Source organism: Dendrobates tinctorius, unplaced genomic scaffold, assembly GCF_039654945.1.
Source record: "Dendrobates tinctorius isolate UK_male_01 unplaced genomic scaffold, ASM3965494v1 ptg000016l, whole genome shotgun sequence".
Taxonomy (NCBI): domain Eukaryota; kingdom Metazoa; phylum Chordata; class Amphibia; order Anura; family Dendrobatidae; genus Dendrobates; species Dendrobates tinctorius.
Genome location: NW_027361684.1, coordinates 33128005 through 33146590, shown reverse-complemented (window position 1 = coordinate 33146590; position 18586 = coordinate 33128005). Strand labels below are relative to the sequence as shown.

Below are 18586 nucleotides of genomic sequence, written 5' to 3'. Positions count from 1 at the left end.
GGCAGCAAAGACTAATCTCATCTACGACTCCACAGCACTGGTCACTACTGAGCATGTACATAAAGTGCAGCACAGATTCATCTCATCTATGACCCCACAGCACTGATCACTACTGAGCATGTGCATAAAATGCAGCACAGATTCATCTCATCTATGACTCCACAGCACTGGTCACTACTGAGCATGGACATAAAGTGCAGCACAGATTCATCTCATCTATGACCCCACAGCACTGATCACTACTGAGCATGGACATGAAGTGCAGCACAGATTCATCTCATCTATGACCCCACAGCACTGATCACTACTGAGCATGGACATAAAGTGCAGCACAGATTCATCTCATCTATGACCCCACAGCACTGATCACTACTGAGCATGTGCATAAAGTGCAGCACAGATTCATCTCATCTATGACTCCACAGCACTGATCACTACTGAGCATGGACATAAAGTGCAGCACAGATTCATCTCATCTATGACCCCACAGCACTGATCACTACTGAGCATGGACATGAAGTGCAGCACAGATTCATCTCATCTATGACCCCACAGCACTGATCACTACTGAGCATGGACATAAAGTGCAGCACAGATTCATCTCATCTATGACCCCACAGCACTGGTCACTACTGAGCATGGACATAAAGTGCAGCACAGATTCATCTCAACTAAGAGCTGAGATCTTTAGATCAGGGACAGAACAGACATTTATAGGACATCTCAGAACTTTCCCAAATTACCGTATTATGAAAACAGCACATTCTGCATTGTACTGTACACAATGTATTGTATATTTAGGAATCAGAGTCGGTCCATTTTATACCGACTCAGACTCCACAGCCCTGGTCAGGCCTCTTTCAGACCTCCGATATTTTCGTATGAGCGCTATCTGGGGGTTTGCATTGATAGACTATTAGAAGTATCAGTGCTATGGGGCCATTAACATGTTCAGGATTTTTCAAGGACCACAGGGTCCATGGAAAATTGCAGAGATATTGCCTACGTTCATCCGAGGGCCGGTTTAAAGTTGGCAATGCAAGTGTACGGGTCCATGAATTGGGATCCGGACACACTTGGATGAAATCTGAGCGTGGTCTTATTTTCACGGACTGTCAGAAAGGAGAAGGTGAAGAAACTTTCATTTCCTTGACGTATGAAACAAAAAAAAAACAAAAAAAAAAAAAAACACTGATCGCACTCAGACCACTCTCTGATCAGAGTAAGAGGTTGTGCAGACGAGTGGATGTGTAGTCCGAGTGCGAACTAACAAACCATCAGATCGCACTCAGACCAATGCATGAGGCCGTGCACAGGTTCGATTTTTTTCCCTAAGACACAACTTGTCTGAAGAAAAGAGATAACTGCATGGCTGAATTTGATCCGTTTTTAGATTTGCATTCGGCCATGCTAGTCACTGAATGCGCGAGAAACATCGGACTGCACTCGGATGACATCTGAGAGCAGACAGAAGTCCACCGACTGTCCAAAGAGAGATGAAGAGTTTTTTTTCCTCCATCTTCTCCTCCTCCGAGAAAAATCAAATTGAATCCCACTATGCTCACACCCAGATCAGCATCATTGGTACAATCGGCTGATACTCTCAGATGACCTCATGGCAGTGTGCGCCTGCCGGAACCACTGAATATTATCGGTGTGTATAGTGTTATATACTGATCACACACAGCAGTGCTGGGAGTGGCGGAAGTTACCAAACCTAACATCGCCCATAACTGCTCAGATGACAGCACACATTACAAGAGCTTAAAGATCAGTGGACACAGCCCTGCGCCGCCAGTCTCACGCTCCATGGAGTGACCCACATGCATGGTTGTACACACTGGTCACTATCAGTGCGGGATTTCCAGGAGGACGCAGTGACACGTGCATGCTGCCCTCGCTGCGGCAGGCACATCTGTGTGTATGCTCTCTGTCCCGCACTCACCGCCTCCTCCGCAGCGCCCAGACACTCGCCTCCTCCGCTGTCACAGCTGCTCTGTTCGATCTCCCGCCACGATGACGTCACTTCCGGAGGTTGAGTTTGCACCGGAAGTATCGCTGCACTGTGCTCGCTCCTTATGGCTGACGCCAGCGCCCCACCGGCCTGTGGCTGTAAGGGCGTCCGGTCCTGCTTAGTGTGCGAGTCTACGGCCGAGGGGCTGCGACAGGGGCTAGAAAAGGTGACGGCTGATTGTGTGTGATCCTTAGACATGACGTGGGTGACCCCTGCCTGTGTGCTGGAGAGCAGCAGCTGCTCTCTGCTGATTGGCTGCTGTTACTTAACCCCTTTACCCCCAAAGGTGGTTTGCAACTCCCGGGCCAATTTTTACAATTCTGACCACTGTCCCTCTATGAGGTAATAACTCTGGAACGCTTCCATGGATCCCGGTGATTCTGACATTGTTTTCTCGTGACATATTGTACTTCATGTTAGTGGTAAAATTTCATTCAAATAACTTGTGTTTATTTGTGAAAAAAAAAGAAATTTGGCGAAAATTTTGAAAATTTCGCAACTTTGAATTTTTATGCCCTTAAATCACAGAGATACGGCACACAAAAAACTTGATAACTAACATTTCCCACATGTTTACTTTACATCAGCACAATTTTGGAACCAAAATTTTTTTTTGTTAGGAAGTTATAAGGGTTAAAAATTGACCTGCGATTTCTCATTTTTACAACACCATTTTATTTTTAGGACCACATCACATTTGAAGCCACTTTGAGGGGTCTATATGACAGAAAATACCCAAAAGTGACACTATTCTAAAAACTGCACCCCTTAAGGTGCTCAAAACCACATTCAAGAAGTTTATTAACCCTTCAGGTGCTTCACAGGAATTTTTTGAATATTTAAAAAAAAAATAAAAATGAACATTTAACTTTTTATCACAAAAAAAATACTTCAGGTCCAATTTTTTTTATTTTACCAAGGGTAACAGGAGAAATTGGACTGCAAAAGTTATTGTGCAATTTGTCCTGATTACGCTGATACCTGATATGTGGGGGGGAACCACTGTTTCGGCGCATGGCAGAGCTCAGAAGGGAAGGAGCGCCGTTTGACTTTTTCAATGCAAAATTGGCTGGAATTCAGATCGGACGCCCCTGATGTACCTAAAGAGTGGAAACCCCCCCCCCCCACAAGTGGCCCCTTTTTGGAAACTAGACCCCCCAAAGGAACTTATCTAGATGTGTGGTGAGAACTTTAGTTTATAACGTACAGCCGTACAATTAAAAAATGATTTTTTTTCCACAAAAATGATGTTTTCACCCTCAATTCTTATTTTCCCAAGGGTAACAGGACCCTAAAAGTTATTGTGCAATTTGTCCTGAGTACGCTGATACCCCACATGTGGGGGTAAACAACCATTTGGGCGCATGGCAGAGCTCGGAAGGGAAGCAGCGCCATTTGACGTTTTTGTCTGGAATTGAGATCGGACACCATGTCGCGTTTGGAAAGCCCCTGATGTACCAAAACAGTGGAAACCCCCCACAAATTACACCATTTTGGAAACTAGACCCCCTAAGGAACTTATCTAGATGTGTGGTGAGCACTTTGAACCCCCAAGGGCTTCACAGAAGCTTATAATGCCCCGGGCGTGAAAATAAAAAAATCGTATTTTTTCCACAAACATGATCATTTAGTCCCCAATTTTTTTATTTTCCCAAGGGTAACAGGAGAAATTGGACCCCAAAAGTTGTTGTCCAATTTGTCATGAGTATGCTGATACCCCATATGTGGGAGAAAACTACTGTATGGGCACACATCGGGGCTCGGAAGGGAAGCAGTGACATTTTGGAATGCAGACTTTGATGGAATGGTCTGCGGGTGTCATGTGCGTTTGGAGAGCCTCTGATGTGCCTAAACTATTGAAACTCCCCACAAGTGACCCCATTTTGGAAACTAGACCCCCCCCCCACAGAACTTATCTAGATGTGTGGTGAGAACTTTGAACCACCAAGTGCTTCACAGAAGTTTATAACGCCCGGGCGTGAAAATAAAAAAATCATATTTTTTTTTTCCACAAAAATGATATTTTTGCCCCCAATTTTTTATCTTCCTAAGGGCAACAGGAGAAATTGGACCCCAAAAGTTGTTTTGCAATTTGTCCTGAGTACGCTGATACCCCATACGTGGGGGTAAAACACTGTTTGGGCGCATGGCAGAGCTTGGAAGGGAAGGAGCACCATTTGACTTTTTCAATGCAGACTTGGCTGGAATTGAGATCAGATGCCATGTTGCATTTAGGGGGCACCTGATGTGCCTAAACAGTGGAAACCCCCCAATTCTAACTCCAACCCTAACCACAACACACCCCTAACCCTAATCTTAGCCCTAACCCTAATGGGAAAATGGAAATAAATACATTTTCTTTTAATTTTATTATTTTTCTGTAACTAAGGGGGTGATAACGGGGGGTTTGATTTACTATTTATGGTGGTTTTTATGTTTGGCAGCTGTCGCACGCTAAAAGACGCTTTTTATTGTAAAAATAGTTTTTGCATCACCACATATTGAGAGCTATAATTTTTCCATCTTTTGACCCACCGAGTCATGTGAGGTCTTATTTTTTGCGGGACGAGTTGACGTTTTTATTGGTATTATTTTCGGGCACGTGACATGAATTTCTTTTTGGGGGTGCGTTTACACCATTCCGCGTGCGGTAAAATTGATAAAGTGGTTTTCTTCTTCGGGTCAGTACGGTTACAGCGATACCTCATTTATGTCGTTTTTTTATGTTTTGTCAGTTTTATGCAATGAAAACAATTTTATATAAAAAATTATTTTTGCATCGCTTTATTCTACGAGCTATAACTTTTTATTTTTTCGCTGATGACGCTGTATGGCAGCTTGTTTTTTTCCGGGACAAGATGACGTTTTCAGCGGTACAATGGATATTTATATGCGTCTTTTTGATCGTGCGTTGTTGCACTTTTTGTTCGGCAGTATGATAATAAATCTTTTTTTGCTTCGTTTTTTTCTTTTTCTTTTTTAAGGGGTTTGCTAAAGGGGTTAACTAATAGGACAGTTTTATAAGGCGGGTCGTTACGGATGCGGCGATACCAAATGTGTACTTTTATTGTTTGTTTGTTTTTTTCCAAAAAATGAATTTATTAGGGTTTTTTTTTTTTTTTTAAATTTATTTAGCAATTTTTTTTTTTTTTTTTTTTTACACTTTTTTTTAGCTTTATTAGGTTGTCCCAGGGGGGACATCACTGTCCTGTGACAGATCGCTGATCTGTCACATCACTGATCACTGTGACAGATCAGCGATCCCCTCCCTGCTGATGCTTCCCTTTAACTCCTGGTACACCGCGATCGTGTTTGATCGCGGTGTGCAAGGGGTTAACGTGTCAGGGGCGGTCCGTGACCGCCCCTGACACATTGTGCCGGGTGTCAGCTGTGATAATCAGCTGACACCCGGCCGCAATCAGTGGCACTCACCACGTGGGCGCCGCTGATCGCTATGATGTAATATTCCGTCCATGGGACTTAGGTCCCAGGTCACATGGACAGAATATTACGTCCATTGTAGGAAAGGGGTTAAAGGGGGTGGTCTGAAGGCCAAAGTAAATACCCCCTTAAATCCCTATTTAGGGAGTGCTATAATCTAAAGTAATTTCTAATATACTTGAATATCAAATTCTTTTTTTCGCACAAATTTTACTTTATCCCCAAATTTTCTTTGTTCACAAGGTAGAAAATGGACTCCAAAATGTGTTGTGCAATTTCCCCTGAATACGCCGATACCTCATATGTGGAGGATAACTACTGTTTGGGCGCTCGGAAGGGGAGGAGCGCCGTTTCACGTTTTTTAACTTAAAATTTGTTGGAATCATTAGCAGATGCCATGTCGCATTTGGAGAGCCCCTGATGTGCCTAAACAGTGAAAACAAAAAAAAACACAAGTGACCCCATTTTGTAAACTAGACCTCTCGAGAATGTATCTAGATGTGTGGTGAGCACCTTCAACCCTCAGGTGCTTCATAGAAGTGTATAACGTTGAGCTGTGAAAATAAAAAAATCACGTTTTTCACACAATTGTTCTTTTATTCCCTATATTTTTTTATTTTCATAAGAGCAACAGGAGAAATTACACCATACAAGTTGTTGTGCAATTTCTCCTTAGTATAGGCAGATACCCAATATGAGGGAGAAAACTACAGTTTGGGCGCACGGCAGGGCTCGGAATGGAAGGAGCGCCGTTTGATATTTTGAATGCAAGATTGGCTGGAATCATTGACAAACACCATGTTGGGTTTGGAGATCCCCTGATGTTCCTAAACAGTGGAAACCCCCCACAAGTGATGCTATTTTGGAAGATAGACCCTTCAAGGAATTTATCTAGATGGGTGGTGAGCATTTTGATCCACCAGGTGCTTAACAGAAGTTTAGAACGTTGAACTGTGAAATTATAAAAAAAAAAATTCTCGCAAAAATGTTGGTTTTGCCCTAAATTTTTCATTTTCACAAGGGTAACAGGAGCAAAATGGATCATAAAATTTGTTGTGCAATTTCTCCTGTGTGCCAATACCCCATCACACTGGAAATGTGTAAAAATTGCACCAATTCTACTGAATGTGGCAATACCCCATATGTGGCTGTACAGTACTAAGCCATACGGAGAAACTCGGGAAGAACAGATTATTTGCCTCCTGGAGCGCAGATTTTCCTAGAATAGTTTGTGGGCTCCATATACAGAGCCCCTAAGTGCTAGATGAACAGAATCCCTCCCCTCAAGTGACCCCATTTTAGAAATACACCCCTCTAGGAAGTTATCTACAGGTGTAGTGACAATTTTGACTCCATGGGTGTTTTCTCAGAAACAGGCAGCAGTGGATGTTGCTGAGTGAAAATTGCAAACTGCTGTTGTAGTGACCAATACGTTGGAGTGCCTAGCCCGTGCTTCTGGTGACATGCACCCGTAAATTAAGTGGGCTCTTATGATTTACAGTACTTTAATTGATTAAAAAGAATAAAGGGGTTCCTTAATTGTGTTTACGGCTCATTGCCTAGATTACCGGCCACCTTTGCAGTCTTTCTTAGGCAGCTGAACTCCTAGACGAGGAATGCGGAGCTTGTAAGCACTGCGCCGGATTGGATGATCTTCGGCGCCCCTGCGCTCCTCCCCTGCGTTAGAGACAAAGCTGCCTCTGCTTGCATATTGGCAGCGCACAGGGTGATCCAGTGGCTTGGAGATGCTGCTGGTCTGATCGGTCAGTCCACGAGGAGCGCTCCTAATCTGCAATCATGAGACAATCCTGTTTAAGTTTTCCATTGATTATCAGGTAATTGTTTCAATGCTAACTAGTGATTGTCCGTACATAGTGCCAGCCGATGTTCTACCACTAGCTGTAATTAATCATAGCAGGGCAGTAATGATCGCTATGAGTGAGCAGTGCCTTCAGTGGACTTGCAGTTTTCTTTTTTTGCCTTTACCCATATATAATTTTTTTTTTCTTCACTTTCCCTACATTATTCTATAGACTTTATCATTTGTGTACAACCCTGAGGAAGGTATCGGTAAAGGAGCAGAGCGGACCGAGGCAGCTGGCTGGTGGTTCCCATTCCCAGGGGTGACTTTGATAGAAGAGTTTGTTACTGAAAATGAGGAGCTGGATATGGTGCAAGTCATGGATCAGGACGAATGGAGACTTTCCCAGTCTGGGCGAAGAAAGCAGGCATGTATTTTCTCTTGAATACGTGAAAAATGAATGATAATTTTAGCTGTGAATTGCTGTATTTGGTCTTTTGTCTGAATTTAGTACTTCAGAGCTGTAAATTCTAGTCTGTAGAGCAATTAGAGAGATTGTCCCTTACAACCAGGTCTTGCTAGTAGCCCTGATTGGGATCATCAGGTGGAAACTTTAACCACTACTGTAGTTACATCACTGAGTCCTGTTCACATTCAAGAATCCATACACTTTGCTTCAGGGTTTGGTAAAGTATTGAAGATGTTCTCTCCTATGTGCAGTGCCATCACTGTGACAAGTCTTGACTGTAATGGTGAACGTGTGACTGAACACACCGCCTCCAACAGGGCGAATTTATATGACACACGTGACCCTGGATACACCGCCTCCAGTAGGGCCCTGCGATAGGGAACGGGGACGTGGAGACCTCCTGCACTCCCCTGAGTCCGTGTCTCTACACTACTACCGATCCCTAGGCTGGTTTCGCACCGGGCGCCGCTCAGGATACCTTTAAACCCTAACTCACCCTGCACCTACCCCTTTCTAGTGAAATGGCCGGTGCAGAGACTAATCCCACCACTGCACTGAAACAAACATAAAGGAAAGGCACAAACAGGGAAACACCACTTAGCTTTGCTCTGTTGCTCTTGCTCCCAGCAACAGAGTCCACCACCAGAATGCAGCTTTCCTCCTGAACAGTTGCCACCAAGCTCTGTCAGAGCTGCAAGGAAATCCCCTCTGACTCCTTCCATACCAGGGCTCTGACCGTGCTGCAAGGAACTCTCTCTAGCTCCTTTCTCCACCAAGGATGGTTGGAAATGAACACTATCACCAACACCAGTGAGAGCACATGACACACCTTTATAGTTAAGCCAGAGGAATCACACCTGTTAGTGATTCCCGTGTAATAACACTAACCACCACCGGGGGCAAACTAGAACAAAAGGCACCTGTTGTGAGTTCATTCTCACCAGTTGTGAGTTCCCCTTCTGGACTCCCTCTGGTGGTGACAGGAGGTGGTGCGGCTGGTTTGATCGGTGGAGATCTGCCACCTGAGAATGAGGATGACGATTGGATCTCAGGATTCTCAGACTGGATTTAAGACAGCCGACGCCCTATTCACTTGCTGGTGATTCCTTCTGGCCTGTCACCTCTTGGTTTTCAGCTTTGTTCCACTCATCTAAAGCTAAATTTTTCTGCTAATGTTCACACTTGATTTTGTTGGTCTATTCAGTTTTTTGTGTGGTCTGCCAGCCCCGGCTGGGGGCTGAGCTAAATTTCCACTCTTATTTATCAGTATTTTGCCAATTGGCTTTTTGTCCCTTACTAGTTCGGTCTCTTTTTGCTCTGTCTCAGAATATTCCAGAGTGCTGATATAGTGGGTGAAGTCTAGTGACTTCAGGGTTAATTTTGCTATCAGAAGTGTTGGACATTATTTTTGTAGGGTTTTTTGCAGGTTGCAGACAGTGACTTGCCTTTCCTTTCCTGTCTAGTTAGTTTGGGCCCCATCATTTGCTCAGCCTATTTTCCTGCCTGTGTTTGTGCCTTCATCTTGTTTCCCCATCAATACATGTGTGGGGGCTATCTATTCCTTTGGGGTCTGCTCTGGGGCAGTTAGTTTTCCCTTTTCTTGCTTTAGGCTTATGTAGTCCTCTGGCCGTGACGAGGCGTCTAGGAACCGCTCCACGGCTACTGCTAGTTGTGTGGTAAGATCAGGAATCTGCATAGTTACCAACTTCTCTGGTTTTCTGTGGCTTAGCTTGTTTTGCTTTTTTTCTCCTCGGTGACCCATTCATAAGACACCACTGTGTAATAATCCTAATGGCCACTGGGGGCAAAACCAAACTTACGCACACAGTTTAAGAAAAAAAAAGGTTACATGTGCTTTTAACTGTCATCATCCAACCTGGATCATGACATTGACCCTCTGCTGTGAGTCAAATTGTTTTCCCAAAGTACTTGTAAATTGTTGATATAATGGGATAACATGTGGCCCTGTGTTAAGAGAATCCGAAGATTTATTTATTTAATCTGAGAGCAGCACAATATAGGGCATGATAGGCCGTTTACAGGGATGTGTCACTTAGTAGGCTGTGTGCTGTAGTATTAATACAATCAGTATTTTATCAGCAGAAGATTGTCACTACAGGACTACATCTCACTGGCAGACCAGTCTGGCTAATCTGTGTAGTCCCGCCCCCACCACTGATTGGTAGCTTTCTGCCTATGCACAGTGTACACAAGAAGCTGCTAGTAAGGGGGGTTATACACCGCTCTGCTGCATCTACAGCAGAGAAACATGGATTCTATCAAAACTGCACTAAGTAGTTCAGTAAGTGATACATCGTTGGGATCAGGCTTTCTAGCCCTACATTATGCTGCTCTCAAATTATATCGCCAAAACCTACTGACAAATTCTCTATAAATGGCGCAACTTGTCTTTTCTGCTTGCTTTTTGTACGCAAGTAATGTTCCTAAAATATGATCTAAAAAAACTGTCACAATATTATATTTATATTATTACTAGCTGAAGAGCCTGGCGTTGCCCGGGCATAGTACCTAACTGTGGGTCCCGCTCTCTTCCTTAACAGCCCCGTTCTCCACCCGCCATCACGCTCTCTCCTTCCACAGCCCCGCTCTCCACCCGCCATTCTGTTCTATCCCTCCGCAGCCGCGCTCTACATCTGTGTCCCGCTGTCCCTCCACAGCCCCGCTCTCCATGCACCGTCCTGCTGTATCCGTCCACAGCCCCGCTCTCCATCCACGTCCCACTCTGATGCTTTGTGATTGGTTGGTGACACACAGACACATACATACATACATTCATTCACTTTTATATATAGACTAGTTGGTGGCCTGATTCTATCGCATCCGGTATTCTAGAGTCTCTGTTAAAATAAAAAAGTGATATACTCACCTCCCGATGGCCCCCGGACTCTTTCTCTCCTCTCACCACGCTCCCGGCGCATCTTCCGGTCCCAGTAATGCTTAGCGTGAAACACCGCTGATGACGTTGCGCTCTCGCAAGAGTGGCGTCATCTCCGGCCCTTTTCGCTAAGCATTACTGGGACCGGAAGATGCTGGGAGCGTGGTGAGAGGAGAGAAACAGTCCGAGGGCCGTAGGGAGGTGACTATATCACTTTTTTATTTTAACAGAGACTCTAGACTACCTGATGCGAAGAATCGGGCCACCATCTAGTGTATTATACTCCTGTTACACCCGGAGCTGCTGTCACTGTTCTGCTGTTACCTAATGTATTGTACTCTGGTTACAGCCAGAGCTGCTGTCACTGTTCTGCTGTTATCCAATATATTGTACTCCAGTTACACCCAGAGCTGCAGTCACCGTTCTGCTCTTACCTAATGTATTATACTCCTGTTACAGCCAGAGCTGCAGTCACTGTTCTGCTTTTACCTAATGTATTGTACTCCAGTTACACCCAGAGCTGCAGTCAGTGTTCAGATCTTACCTAATGTATTGTACTCCAGTTACACCCAGAGCTGCATTCACTTTTCTGCTGTCACCTAATGTATTGTACGCAAGTTACACCCAGAGCTCCAGTCACTGTTCTACTGTTACCTAATTACCTAATGTTTTGTACTCCAGAATATGTACAGGACTGTGCCTGTGTAATGAGCAACGCAGCAGTGATGCCTTTAACGGCTGTAATGTGCCTGCACAATAAGCGATGCGACGACTTAGGCCTGTTTCACACATCAGTTTTTTTGGTCAGTCAAAAATCGGCTAAAATGGCGGATAACGGATCCGTGTCTGTACTGACCACAACGTTTGGCACCGGACTGTTATTTTAACGGATCCGTCAAAGGAAGAATTTTAAAGGAACCGCTGCCGAAGAGAGAGAGAGAGAGAAATTTTTCAGCCGCCAGAACAGAGTTTAGGGTTAAATTTCCGGCTGAGTGAAGTCTTTCGGGCATGCGCAGTGAGAAATGCGGATCCTGCCGCCCGAAAAAACGTTGCATGGTCCGTTCGGCCATGTCGGCGGACGTCAAAATTTTGGCGGATCTGCAAAAAAAACAGATGGCCATCCGTCAAGATCCGCCGGTAATGCAACTCAATGGGAAAAAAACGGATCCGCCAAGAAAAATGGCCGATCCGTTTTTTTTTGCAAAACGGCGGATTTTGACTGATGGACACAAACGAATGTGTGAAACAGGCCTAAGCAACTGTCGCTGATTGGTCGCGGCAGTTAGGCCACGACCAATCAGCGAGGTGGGATTTCCATTACAGACAGAATTAGACAATTATATAGTAGATTGCTCTGTATATGGATACATTTAGAAAGTGCAGAGATCAGGCCTGTGATACCCTGACACACACGGCCCTATCAGCTCCTATATGGCCATCTTGGCAAATTCATCAATTGTTCAGCAATAGTTTTAGCCATAGATTGTGGCAGAAGTTGTTGCAAATTGTGGACTGTGCCAAAAGTCTGGGTATATATAGAAGTAATGCAGTTCAGAGCTCATATGTACCTGCATGCTATCATACTGCATTTGTGTCTTTTGTTCATTGTTGGGGCAGACAACGTACCTTTACTCTGTTTACCACACTTTGGGAGGGAAGATTTTTATTTTAGATGACTGATGACTTTTCATCTCTTGTAATACTTCATGAATTGAAAAGAGACAAAAATAGATCATTTCTCAAAATAATCTAAAAAAGAAAGCTAAAAATGCCATGCCTAATTTAGTGATAAATGTTCTGACCCCTTAAGAAAGTTAGATTGAAGTCTGGCTCTCCACTGTCGCACTGTTTTTTCAGCTGCGTGATGTTTTATGTTTTTGAGCTGGAAGAGGTAATTGTGTGTGGAGAGATTGGGGAGTGTGCAGCTTGTAAACACAGCGGAGATCTGTGCTGTTGTCTTATCTCACCAGATCAATCAAAAATCAAATTCAAACCTGCATCCCTGACCTACCTATGGGAATCGTCTGTTTTGCTAATGACACATATTTGAGAAAAGCCTTTTAATATCATCTAGCGTCACTTTTTATGTTTTGCTTATAACTGCTGTGTCTCTTCTAAATCCAGTCCCTATTCTTAATCCTTTACCAGATGCGTCTCTACATATGGTGGGAATCTACAGTAGAAAAATTGGGCATCCAGATCATGTGTTTGGCTTGTGCTGAATTATCTGTATCCTTTATGTCCACAGGATTTTGGCCCAAAGGTGAACTTTAAGAAGCAAAAAATCAAAGTTGCCAATTTCAATGGTCTTCCGAGTTTTAGCAAAATCCTCTGGGAAAGGATGAAGAATAATTCTGTCCTGAAAGGGTTCCTGCCTGTTGAGCAATGTAATCTGGATTACAATTCGGACAGGGGGTCTGCCATTGACCCTCACTTTGATGACTCTTGGCTTTGGGGAGAAAGACTAGTAAGTCTGAATCTTCTTACAGATACTGTGCTCACGATGACAAGTTCTTCTGTAGACAATCTGCTGCTGATTTCTACCTTGGATCAACATAGTGAACAGAATGGAAGCTGTCTACAACCTGGGATCTATAGGGATGTGGTGAATCTACAGTCTGACCTCCGGGCCTGTGAGGCCGTCCGCACATCAAAGTCTGCCTTGGTTCCCTATAGTGATGTGAAAGTAGCTATACATCTCCCGCGAAGGTCATTGGTGGTTTTATACGGAGACGCGCGTTATAACTGGATGCATGCGATTCACCGTGAACACATCAAGCAGCGCAGAGTTTGCAGTACATTTAGAGAACTGTCAGCAGAGTTTAGTGCCGGGGGCAAGGAAGAGTCACAGGGACAAATGCTGCTGGATATAGCTCTTGGCTTTGAAGGGAAATCAGTTTAAAGACTCATCATGTACATATCCTTTCTATTTATGGGGCTGCTCACACTATGTTCTGCAGTGCATGCCTTCCATTGCGTTGGGCTTCTGCCTGAATCCTCAGGAAAAAAAGAAAAGGTTCAGACCTGCCCCTGACAGAGGCATTACGTTATGTAAGGCAAGTAGTTGTCCCAAGTAATACAACTTTGAACTCTAATTGTGCTCCTAATTTGTGAAGTACCAAAAAATATTAAGTGAAAATCAATGAAAAAAAACAAAAATCTTAATATATATGTTTAAAGGGAAACTGTCAGTAGGATCAACTCTCCTAAGCTGTCTATATGGGCATGTAGGCGCTAATTAACATGTTACCTTGATATCTGCGATCCGATATCTTATTCCAGAGAAATCCACGTTTTCTTATATGTAAATGAGCTGTTTAGGACTATGGGCCAGACACTGATCTGCATGAGAATCTGCCTCCAGAGATTATTTTATATGGAGTTACTGTTGTGAGAAAAGTAACTTAACACAGAACAGGAGAAATTAAATTTGTCTTCTTGCAAACACGTTTTTTTTTTTCTGCGGCTCTGCTGTATTGCAACAGTATTATAACCCCGTCTGCCTGTAAGACGAGAGGAACCTGCAGATGTGTCAGGTATAATCACACACAGCTCTGCAGTGAAAACAGAGAGCGGCCATTACACATAACTCTGGTAATTCCCCTTCACGTAGAATTATCTCTGGAGGCGGTAGCGATGCTGGACAGGAAACAGAGCTGGAGTGATAGAGGCTTCAGATCTATCATAGCTCTTTAGCCTTATTTTCATATAAATTCAAATGCTGATTTCGTAATAACGGAGGAACAGACTGGAAATGTAAAGTTCTTGCTGGACTTGTCTTTGAAAGAGCTACATGCACCTTTAAACAGTTTGGGAGGTGAAATTCTGTTGACAAGATTCCCTTTCAGAAATTGATATTTTTCCAATTCTGAATTTTTTTAATTAATAAACATTAATTGTTTCTACTATCCTGTCTCCCTCTTTCCGAGTACACCATCTGGTTGAATTATACAGATGTTTCATATTTTCAAAATCTTACTATGTTAAAAACTGCAGATAGACATTCATTTATAGTTTTTGGTAAATTCTGCCCATTTTGAAGGAACCCACTGACAAACTAATGTGTATAAGCGGGGATTGACTGCCACAGACTTCTCTGCTTGGATGTAAGTGGGTTGGATTCAATCTTTTGCTTCTCAGGGATGTAAGTGACTAGCATCTATCTAAAAAACTAAAAGCACCACTCCAGCGTCTTTTTTTTCCTTTTCTTTTGCAGCGCTGGAGTGGAATTGCCTTCTTCTGTTATCGGTGCCGTTCTGGTCGTCTTCTGCAGGTTGTGACCTGACGGATCACTCCAGTGTTTGATACCATACTAGAAGTCAATACTCAATGTAAATCTATGAGAGCCAGAATGAGGATCTCATGGGCTTACACAGAGAGCTGGTGACTGTTTCCTCTGATTGCTGGTTTGTTAGAAATTGCGGTCACAAGATGGCTCATTGGGACCGGAGCAGCAAAGGAAAAAGCTGAAAACAGCGGCTGATGAGTATAAGACTACGGTCAGGGAACTTAGGTTAGTAGCACCACTCCAGCACTGATAAGAAACATGCTGGAGTGGCGCTTTCACCTGGTGTTCAGTAGTGCCAGAGTAGAAAGGTCTTGGATAGCAATCCACCTCTCCTATGTAGATTCAAATTTTGTCAGGCATTTCTTCCTTAGGATAAGTTCCCAAGACAAGCTTTTAATGCTGCTTTTATTCATTGAGCAAAAAATGCAGCATCTTATAGTTCCAACAAAGTGAATGGGATTGACCTGCGCATCCACAACATGTCAATTTCTCTTGCGGATACACTGAGATTTATGTGAAAATTTTCCCCACAGACTTACAGATAAAAAAAAAAAAAAAAAAAAAAAAATGTAATCCACACCTGCCTGTATGTCTCCCGCGAAGGTCATTGGTGGTTTTATACGGAGACGCGCGTTATAACTGGATGCATGCGATTCACCGTGAACACATCAAGCAGCGCAGAGTTTGCAGTACATTTAGAGAACTGTCAGCAGAGTTTAGTGCCCGGGGCAAGGAAGAGTCACAGGGACAAATGCTGCTGGATATAGCTCTTGGCTTTGAAGGGAAATCAGTTTAAAGACTCATCATGTACATATCCTTTCTATTTATGGGGCTGCTCGCACTATGTTCTGCAGTGCATGCCTTCCATTGCGTTGGGCTTCTGCCTGAATCCTCAGAAAAAAAGAAAAGATTCAGCCCTGCCCCTGATAGAGGCATTATGTTATGTAAGGCAAGTGGTAGCCCCAAGTAATACAACTTTGAACTCTAATTGTGCTCCTAATTTGTGAAGTACCAAAAAATATTAAGTGAAAATCAATGAAAAAAAACAAATCTTAATATATATGTTTAAAGGGAAACTGTCAGTAGGATCAACTCTCCCAAGCCGTCTATATGGGCATGTAGGCGCTGATTAACATGTTACCTTGATATCTGCGATCCGATATCTTATTCTAGAGAAATCCACGTTTTCTTCAAAAACAATGCCGCTTTATTTCAAACATGACAAACCAACAAGAGACAAAAAAGCAACATCAAAAACACCATAAAAACACAATGAAGAAACAGAAGTGACCTAATTTACCTAATGGGCACACAAATGCTGCAGAGAATCTGCAATATTAAAAACTCACCAAATACTCATGGGAACGTAGTCATATGTATATCCACCTTTCCTCACAGTTGCATTCATTTTCGAGGCAGGTGCAGACGACTACACTGTGTGCAGAATTATTAGGCAAATGAGTATTTTGATCACATCCTTTTTATACATGTCCTACTGCAAGCTGTATAGGCTTGAAAGCTAACTGCCAATTATGTAAATCAGATGATTTGCATCTCTGTAATGAGGAGGGGTGTGGTCTAATGACATCAACACCCTATATAAGGTGTGCTTAATTATTAGGCAACTTCCTTTCCTTTGGCAAAATGGGTCCGACGAAAGATTTGACGGACTCTGAAAAGTCAAAAATTGTCAGATGTCTTGCAGAGGGATGCAGCAGTCTGGAAATTGCCAAACTTTTGAAGCGTGATCACCGAACAATCAAGCGTTTCATGGTAAATATCTAACAGGGTCACAAGAAGCGTGTTGATAAAAAAAAGGCGCAAAATAACTGCCCATGAATTGAGGAAAATCAAGTGTGAAGCTGCCAAGATGCCATTTGCCACCAGTTTTGCCATATTTCAGAGCTGCAACGTTACTGGAGTATCAAAAAGCTCAAGGTGTGCCATACTCAGGGACATGGCCAAGGTAAGGAAGGCTGGAAAACGACCACGTTTCAACAAGAAACATAAGATAAAACATCAAGACTGGGCCAAGAAATATCTTAAGACTGATTTTTCTAAGGTTTTATGGACTGATGATATGAGAGTGACTCTTGATTGTCCAGATGGATGGGCCCAAGGCTGGATCAGTAAAGGGCAGAGAGCTCCACTCCGACTCAGACACCAGCAAGGTGGAGGTGAGGTACTGGTATGGGCTGGTATCATCAAAGATGAACTTGTGGGACCTTTTCGGGTTGAGGATGGAGTGAAACTCAACTCCCAGACCTACTACCAGTTTCTGGAAGACACCTTCAAGCAGTGGTACAGGAAGAAGTCGGTATTGTTCAAGAAAAACATGATTTTCATGCAGGACAATGCTCCATCACATGCATCCAAATACTCCGCAGCTTGGCTGGCCAGTAAAGGTCTAAAAGGAGAAAATATAATGACATGGCCCCCTTGTTCACCTGATCTGAACCCCATAGAGAACCTGTGGTCCTTCATAAAATGTGAAAACCGTACACCTCTCGGAGCAGTGTCTGGTAGGCTGTGGTGGCTGCGGCACGCAATGTTGATGGTAAACAGATCAAGCAACTGACAATCTATGGATGGAAGGCTTTTGACTGTCATCGTAAAGAAAGGTGGCTATATTGGCCACTGATTTTTTTTATTTTTTTTTGAATGTCAGAAATGTTGATTTCTAAATTTTGTGTTATATTGGTTTACCTGGTGAAAATAAACAAGTGAGAAGGGTATATATTTGTTTTTTATTAAGTTGCCTAATAATTCTGCACTGTAATAGTTACCTGAAAAAAAAGATATCCTCCAAAGATAGCCAAATCTAAAAAAACCCACTCCAACTTCCAAAAATATTAAGGTTTGATATCTGAGTCTTTTCGGTTGATTGAGAACATAGTTGTTGTTGTTCAATAATAAAAAGAATCCTCTCAAATACAACTTGCCTAATAATTCTGCACACGGTGTATTTTCTGTCATCCGAGAGAATCTGGTCGATACTTCAAATCAAACTCTGAGGAGAAAAAAAATAACTCTCCATACTGTGAGGCCACGGCAATCACTCCTCATCTGAGTGCAGTCTGATGATTTCCATGTTCTCGTTGACTTGCATGGCCAAGTTAGATCCAAATATCAGCTCAGTCGGGCATGCAGGGATTTTTTTTCTTCCTCGGACTGAGCCAGTCTTGCGTGCACTGCTTCATAGAATAACATTGGTCCGAAGGCAACTTTTGTCAGATCACACTGGGACTGAAAATCCGGCCATGTGCACGAGCCCTTAGAGCAGTGGTCCCCAACCTTTCTGACCTTGAGAGCCACATTCAGCTTTGAGAGAGGGACGTGAGCCACATTCAGCACTGAGAGGTCGCAAGCCACATCCAGCTCCCACCCCCCCTCAAAGTAGTGTCAACCAAAGCCTCCATTACAGGTATAATCATAACCAAAGCTTTTCCACAGAAGTACACTGAGATCCAGGGGTTCCCACAATACCTCCATTCAGTATTCTGCCATCAAGCACTCCCAACACAGTGGCGCATCCAGCTTCAAGAACCTCCTCTAACAGGTAGTACCATCCTCCAGCGTACCATACCAAAAACATCTCTAAACCCCAAGACAATATATGTGCATCCAGATCTGCTCCTCTGTGCAGTGCTACTCACAAAATTCACCATTTTGAGATG

The 18586-nt window shown here is 43.4% G+C and overlaps 2 protein-coding genes across 12 annotated transcripts in view; one reads left to right on the top strand and one right to left on the bottom strand.

Annotated features, from left to right (window-relative positions):
- The window catches only part of LRWD1 (leucine rich repeats and WD repeat domain containing 1), a 74144-nt gene extending 71991 nt beyond the window's left edge, over positions 1-2153 (bottom strand). For 4 of the 11 annotated variants that reach the window (XM_073565630.1, XM_073565635.1, XM_073565637.1 and 1 more), the window contains exon 1: positions 1975-2153. The gene's annotated coding sequence lies outside the window, so the exon portion shown is untranslated. Of the gene's footprint in view, positions 1-1945 lie in introns of all 11 variants that reach the window. The other 7 variants (XM_073565629.1, XM_073565634.1, XM_073565636.1 and 4 more) reach the window with 3 other exon arrangements.
- ALKBH4 (alkB homolog 4, lysine demethylase) lies at positions 2046-14529 on the top strand. Its single transcript, XM_073565639.1, has 3 exons — positions 2046-2180; positions 7489-7683; positions 12870-14529. Exons 1-3 carry the CDS (start codon positions 2079-2081, stop codon positions 13521-13523), a joined length of 951 nt encoding a protein of 316 aa, XP_073421740.1. The 5' UTR covers positions 2046-2078; the 3' UTR covers positions 13524-14529.
- Positions 14530-18586: the final 4057 nt, after the last annotated feature.

Coding starts and splice junctions, on each gene's coding strand:
- ALKBH4 (XM_073565639.1), top strand. CDS start 2,079: ATGGCTGACGCCAGCGCCCCACCGGCCTGTGGCTGTAAGGGCGTCCGG. Junction 2,181..7,488: donor TGCGACAGGGGCTAGAAAAG/GTGACGGCTGAT, acceptor ATTATTCTATAG/ACTTTATCATTTGTGTACAA. Junction 7,684..12,869: donor AGTCTGGGCGAAGAAAGCAG/GCATGTATTTTC, acceptor TTATGTCCACAG/GATTTTGGCCCAAAGGTGAA.